This window comes from Melanostigma gelatinosum (genome assembly GCF_949748355.1).
Source record: "Melanostigma gelatinosum genome assembly, chromosome: 4".
Taxonomy (NCBI): Eukaryota; Metazoa; Chordata; class Actinopteri; order Perciformes; family Zoarcidae; genus Melanostigma; species Melanostigma gelatinosum.
Genome location: NC_136637.1, coordinates 10951591 through 10959025, shown reverse-complemented (window position 1 = coordinate 10959025; position 7435 = coordinate 10951591). Strand labels below are relative to the sequence as shown.

General features: G+C 45.5%; 1 protein-coding gene across 4 annotated transcripts in view; it reads left to right on the top strand.

Annotated features, from left to right (window-relative positions):
* mast3b (microtubule associated serine/threonine kinase 3b) overlaps positions 1-7264 on the top strand; it is a 28447-nt gene extending 21183 nt beyond the window's left edge. For all 4 annotated transcript variants that reach the window (XM_079267488.1, XM_079267487.1, XM_079267490.1 and 1 more), the window contains 9 exons: positions 162-274; positions 557-687; positions 906-1027; positions 1155-1355; positions 1696-1922; positions 2088-2210; positions 2351-2487; positions 2859-3043; positions 3178-7264. In XM_079267488.1, the coding sequence (XP_079123614.1) occupies positions 162-274; positions 557-687; positions 906-1027; positions 1155-1355; positions 1696-1922; positions 2088-2210; positions 2351-2487; positions 2859-3043; positions 3178-4262 (2324 nt within the window). In that variant the 3' untranslated portion in view covers positions 4263-7264. The remainder of the gene's footprint in view (positions 1-161; positions 275-556; positions 688-905; positions 1028-1154; positions 1356-1695; positions 1923-2087; positions 2211-2350; positions 2488-2858; positions 3044-3177) is intronic.
* Positions 7265-7435: the final 171 nt, after the last annotated feature.

The following is a 7435-nucleotide window of genomic DNA, read 5'->3' as shown; positions in this document are numbered from 1 at the left end:
ATACTGTGTCTACTCGTGTCACAGCAGTGAACAGCGTTCATAGTCCTCTACTGTGATGACCACATGTATCACAATTGACAAATAGAAATTCTCTATTATATTTTCAAATAAACAAAGTTTTCTCTGAAAATCTGAGTGTCTTCTCCTGTTCCCGTTTTCAGCTCGTTCAGAGCGTTACCATCATTTGGCGTCTGACGAGGATGAAGAAACCAATGATGAAGAGTCTTCCTTGGAGATCAGACAGTTTTCTTCCTGGTCGCATCGCTTCAGCAAGGTAAGGGCCACGTGTTGGAATACAAAAAGCTTTGGCGGTTCGAAAAGTGGTCATCCCTTTTGGTACAGAAGAAACTTCCAGCTGTAAGTCTATGCACATTTACAATGTTTATTTAAAGGTACACCGGATTCTCTTTAGATAGCCTCTCGCTGTTATGCTATTGAGATAACAGAGTCAGGTGTTTATCAAAGAGTGGAGGGTCTCTAGTGCTGCTAGACGGTGCAGTAAATCATTTGAAAGCTCTTCAATACTCAGCTCAGCTCTTCTGTTTTAACCTTTCAGGTTTACAGCAGCACAGAACATCTGGCAACACCGTCCAACTTGAGCTTCTCCTCTGACCGCAGCCACAGCGAGGAGAAGGAGGACCGTGGGGACGTTGGAGGGTTGAGTCCACATGCCGGACGCATGGCCAGGTAGGCACAAGTGACATCATCAGCTGCTTTTATTTCTGCCACAGCTTTCGTCAGTGCTTTGAGGTCATCTCCAGGCTTTTTGTTGATTTCTTCTTTGTTTAGCACTTTGCTGCTGCCGTGTAAAAGCAGCAAGCAGTCAAGACACAGTGGTGTGTGGTGTTGCGTGATCTCTTGTACCAGTTGATTTACCCACTGAACTGGGCTTTGCCTGTTTGCAGCCTTCGCCCCCGGGCTTCCTCCAGCTCCTCCCAGTCTGAGAGGAGCACCAGGCCTCTGGTGATGAGCAGCACCCAGAGCCTGGAGACGATGCCTCGCTTTGCCCTCTCCACTGACGATGAAGGTAAATCCAGACTGAATGAATGTTTTTGACTTTTCTGTTCACAACATGTATCAGTGCTTTTGTTAGAGGCATGAACACTGATCATATCGACATGTTGTTTACCTTTCTTAATCTATGATACCTGCAGCTGAGGTGGTTGTGTCGAACCTTCGGAGGATCAGGATTCGCAGCAACAGCACTGGGGCCAAACACTCGTCCCCCAAGGACCCGACCGGCCCTCGGCGCTTCGGTAACCAGCTGGAGACGCCGGACAGACAGAGGCTTCCCTGTGGTGGGAAGGTTCCCAAATCGGCCTCCATCTCGGCCTTGTCTCTTATCATCACTACAGGTACAGATGGATATCATCAACACCTGAGTGGCAATAAGGAGACGGAAATGGATGAACAAAATTGTAATATCTTTTGTTTGTAATCGTGAAAGTAAAACAGGCCCATATTTAGAAAGTAATAATGGAAGTGCCTGAACTGTAACTGAAACTCTTTAGTTATTCATGCAAATACACCTCGAATTGATATGGTCAGGAACATTTACCAAAACCATTGTATATTTGTAGCTCTGTTAATATTTAATTCATCGCACAAGAACTTAAATAAAAGGCCTTTCTGAGCCAGAAAGCTGTGTATTGTTCTGTTGACATATTTATAGGGAAACGGTCTTGTTTGTTTCAGATGACTTGCCTGGCGGCCTCCAGCCCAGTCCCATCTCCCCACGCTCTCTGTCCTCCAACCCTTCGTCCCGCGACTCCTCCCCCAGCCGGGACCTGTCGCTCAGCCCTTGCAGCCTGAGGCCTCCCATTGTCATCCACACATCAGGGAAGAAGTACGGCTTCACGCTGAAGGCCATCCGGGTCTACATGGGCGACAGCGACGTCTACACGGTGCATCACATGGTGTCGGTGGGTGTCGCCACAAATACAAATTGTGTCGGGTCTAACAAAACACACAGCTTTAAATGTCATGTGTCCATGTCAATTAAAGTGCTTTAGTATGATGCCAGAAGAGAGAGGTATAGAAATGTGGTTCTGTAATGCTCAACACTCACTGTGATGCTGTTTTAACAGAGTGTGGAGGAGGGCAGCCCAGCTCACCAGGCAGGTCTCCGCACTGGAGACCTCATCACCCACGTGAACGGAGAGTCTGTCCAAGGCCTGGTCCACCCTGAGATGATAGAACTGCTATTGAAGGTACAGCAACTCACTCACACTGCTGTCGCAGGTTATCACTGTACATTCAGTTTAAGCTTAAGTTGCTTTTTTTTTGTGTGTGTGTGTGTGTGTGTTGGTAACACAGATTAATTATCCTTTGCTCCCAATTAAATGTGCAGAGCGGCAGCAAGGTGGCGCTTCAGACCATAGCACTTGAGAACACGTCAATCAAAGTGGGTCCAGCTCGGAAGACCAAACACAAAGGCAAGATGGCTCGCCGCAGTAAGAAGAGCAAGAGGAGAGATAATTACGACAGGTGAGAACCCGAGGTTTGGTTATCCGTCGTTCTCTGCAGCGTTACTCATCGTTTGTTTACTTTGTGAGGTTGGTAGTTGCTGAATGTTGGCAAAAAATAAACTAACTTGCAGAAGTCAGTGCTCTGTCTCCCCCTAGTGCAAGGGACTGTTAAGTTAAGTCACAACTTAGTATTACATTATTACATACACTGCATGGTGTGGTGGTTCTGTTGTACTGTTTTTTAAATCAGGAAGCTTAAATTATTGTTGTTTGTGAAACTAACGGAGATTCCTGAATACTCTGCAGGGCCATTAGAACACACAGCATGCCCCCCCGAGCTCACTGAACTACACAATAGCACATATGTGACTGTTGTTCTTCTACCTCCAGACGACGAAGCATCTTGAAGAAGCTGTCCAAGCAGAGCACAGTGATGCACAGCAGTCGCAGCTTCAACTCAGGCCTCCACCACTCTGTTTCCTCCAGCGAGAGTCTTCCGGGCTCCCCGACACACAGCCTCTCCCCCGGCCCTTCCACACCCTGCCGAAGTCCCGCCCCCGACCATCAGGTTTTTGGTGAGCTCGGTGTGGCCTCAGAATTATCCATGATAACATGAAATGGTTCTTTCGTTTCTTGACTCCAACAAGGCTGGAGGTTTCTGCAACTTGTGAAGTACAATGTTTAAAAGGGTTTTCCCTCTGCTTTCCAGACAATAACTCTCCTCAGAGCACGTCTCCTTGCTCCAGCTCTCCCAGTTCCCCCGCTGCACACATCCGGCCCAGCTCTCTCCACGGCTTAGGCTCCAAACTCAGCACGCAGCGCTACACCAAGGTGGGTCGCCGCAAGTCAACCAGCAACATCCCCCCCTCGCCCCTGGCCTGCAACTCATCCTCCACCCAGCCTCTTTCTCCACAGCGCTCCCCCTCTCCGCTGTCAGGCTTTGCCAAAACCTTTCACGGCTACCACGGCAAAACCCTGTCCCCACCTACCATCGTCAGACACATTGTCCGGCCCCGCAGTGCCGAGCCACCTCGGTCTCCTCTTCTTAAGAGGGTACAGTCAGCTGAGAAGCTGTCTGGTGTGTATCACGCCGATAAGAAGTCGTACACCCCTCGCCGGCACACGCTGGAAGTGCCGTTTTACTGTGAGGGGGACCTGCTGGGTGACTGCGAGGCAGAGGGTTCCTGTGGAGGCTCGTACATCGGGGCCGATCTCGGCAGGCTGGGCGGATACATCGGAAGCCAGAGGCTGAGGGACTCTGGGATTGAACGATCGGAGCAGCTGGTCGTGATGCGAAAGCTCAACCTATCAGAGCGGCGAGACTCCTTTAAGAAACAGGAGGCGGTGCAGGAGGTGAGCTTTGACGAGCCGGAGGAGAAAACCAGCACCGCGGTTACAGTGACAGCTCCAGGAGCCCATACACAAAATCATCATCAGCAACAGCAGCACAGGACGGAGTGGATGGTCACCCGACCCCAAACCAGCGTGGCGGTGGAGCTGGAAGTGCCGGTGGTGAGGAGGATCACACTGGTGCCCCAGATTGCCGTGCAGGGCTCAACGGAGAGCGAGCAGGATGAGTGGGAGCCGTGTTCAGATGGAGAGGAAACCAACGAAACAGCACAGCTGCAGGTGGGCATCACTTCCTCTCAACCGCAGCAGTCAGGACTTCCTCTTGGTGACCACAGTTGCAAGCAGGCAGCAGAAACCGCCTCCACTGGTCCTCAGGTTGGACCATCGACGGAGAAGACGGAGTGCAGAGAGGGAACGCCACAAAAAGGGCATCTGAGAAAGTGACAACTCACCACTGCGCTCGTTTCAGCGGCTCATGTCTTTTCTTTCAAGTCTTTCAGAAGCTGTAAACTCATTTACAAACTCTGGCTGAGAAAAGTAGGAGAAGATTTTACTTGAATTTTTTACTTGTGAATATGTGCCTCAAGGCATTGCAGAGGTTCTGGTCGTATTTATTACATTTGTCAACTACGATGAGTTAGTAACGGGGCAAGAGGGAAGTTCTCATTGGTCGAATGGCCAACGCTCAGCATTTTTCTAACCATAAAATGTGGTTTTATGTCTTTTGACTGGATAGTTTTTTGTATAAATGTCTATTTTTTGAATAAATTGTTGCAGTACAGATTAGTTTGATAAAGCTGGGCGTAATTGTTGCAGGACCAAAAGGTACAAGGTTTTTTGGGGGTTTTTTCAGTGTCTGTTCTGATCTGAACAGTGCAGCTTCCAATGATGTAATACTGCTGTTATATTCATCTCCATGACCTTTGGTTCACACTGAAAGCAACATGGTTGATTCTTGTCATTTTCTGATCTATTGGCAGCAGTTGTGTCTAAACTATCCAACAACAATAGGTTTTTTATTTTCTATTTTTGCGGCTTTGCTTTGTCACTAGATCTCTAGAAGAAACCGTCAATGCAACCAAGACACAACTATCGTTCATGAAAGAATCACATCGGAAAGAAGCAGCACTGTATTATGATTGTCTGACGGGAGACGTTTAGTTTAGTGATCTGTGTTTCTAATAATGAATTAAGTTCTTCCGTTCACGTGTTGATCATGTTCCTGGCAGTGTGAATTCATGGTCACAGTTCTTCTGGTCAGTGCGGGGTAATATTTCACACCGAACAATCTGTTGTGGAGACGAGCTGAAGCTGACTCAAAAAGGGCATTCTGTGCCATGATATCAGCGCAGTGTCCTCACAGCCATGTCTTTGAAGGCGGAAGTGTCACTTGAAATTCGTACGCTCAACTCAACATGAAGACGTTTCTAAATGTGTTTTTTTTTCTGCAATCTTAACATCTCTTGAAGAATGAAGTTGAGGATGAAGTCCTGGGTGTTACAGATCATGCCACTCTGCTTTGTTGCTTCTCGATATTAACTTAGTATGATGCCATATCATAGAGGTATCTCAAATTTAGTTTTTTATTTTATTTTTATTGTTGTTTTTGTTCCTGCCCACATTTTGACATCTGTAGTCACAGATTCAGCGTGGCTCTACATGTCTCCCTGTAATAACGTGTTCTACTCAAAGCATGAAATTTGTATGAAAAACATTGAGCAGCCAAATTGAAGTCTACGTCGTCTTCAGAGCCTGGAGGGAAATATCTTTTTGTTCAAAACATTTTGGTGTTTATGGTTTGGTTTATTTTTTTCCTGTATTAAGATGTTTTGTACCTGGAAAAGTGTTGAATCATTGTGTATCTTTTCCTGAAACGGTAGCTTTCGTCTTTGTTTTTTCACATGAGCATGTAAGAGACACCATGCACACAAGACCTGTTCCTACTTAATGTACTGTGTGGTGATGTTTACATCAAGGGGAAACGTGCACTAATGTATTTTGTAAGTGAATGTTGAAGGTAAATTGAAAATGGCAGAGGGAAACCCTTGCGTTGAATCCAAACCCAGGGCTTCTTTGAACAAATGCTTTATGTCTTTGTATCGTACAAATATTGATGTATATTTTGATAACAAGGATGTGTGTAATTCTCATGTGTTGAAGGACACAATATGCACAATGACAATTTCCGGCACCAGGAGTTTTGGAAGTCTGACTTGAGGGAATAAGCTGTTAGTATTTTGGATGTACCGTACTTCCCAAATTTGAGGTTTATTGTCTTCTTTGTCGGTGGCTGTTGCTGGATTTTGTACCGATTTTCTCCTTCTGTTTCTAAATCATCAGACTTGTTGATGAGTTACTTAAGTCCCTCTTTCTCCTTAAATCTCATGACGACCTTTTACAGGATGCTGGAGAGATTGTCGCTGAACGCCGCCGTTATTTTTGCAGTCTGACAGAATTGTTTACAACAAACAAACATGCTATGTACTGTACAAACATTTTATATCCCGTGGCTGTATATGACGACGCTACCGTCTTTGATACCATGAAAGAAAACAACATTCATAGAAATCAAAGCTGTTTGTTATTTTGAAAATGTTCAGAAAGAGTCATTTAGCAACAAGCTGAGACGCAGTAAGTGTTTTTACATGCACTTACGTCACTAGTTTTTGAAAATACATGTTTTCCTTGGTGTTACGTAAAGGCAGAGTAAACGAGGGTGACACAGCTAGAGTTCTGCTGGGATTTCTGTCCATGTATGCTCTTGTAATGTGTTTTTCACATGTGCACATTTGCATGAAAAATACGTCGAACAGGGAAAGTAATGCTGCAGAAAACAAATCGTTACTCTAGCAGTATGTTTGTGTAAATACAATAGGTTACAAGTCAGACAAACTAAAACTGCTGATACAACACTATTTGTACAAGTCTCACAGTGAGGGATAACCTGTACTCCAAACTGTACTGTGGAAAGGCTCGACAGCTAAAGAATGCATCATAACACATAAACTACTCCAGTCGTACTTCCAAAAATGATGAGGGAAAACACTTTGCAGTGCATGTATACCCGGATTTCTCCAAATAACCTTGTTTCTTATGTGAATGTAAATGTAGTTGATGCTTGATGGATCTCTTCTGGTTGAAAGCGTCTTATTACTGTAACCACACCCGACAGTGACGTGACAGCTGTAGGCTGCAAGCTTAAAACAAGAACAGCCACTGGAGGTCAGCATAGATTCTCAGCTGGTGTTAAACTTGCTCTTAAAGAACAAACTGGCAGGTCAAACTGTTGTACATGTGCATGTGTTCTCGTGTGGACTCCTCTGTTCAGTGCATGCTGCATGAGATGAGCACACATCTGTAATACTTGATTGCATGGTATACTGGCGGTGCAGCCCTGTACTGTGTTTTCTTGTGCAACAAATAAAATTTGTACTTCTCATCCTTAATCTGACTCCACTGGTGTTTTATGTACGTCATCATTGTTCACCACATGGGAGAGCTTTTATTTTGTAGGAGTACAAGGAAGACAGATGCTGAGACAGAGTTGACAAAATACAAAAATGGGACATAGACCCATGCCCATAAATATGATTTCATTTAATTTCAATGGTGATTGA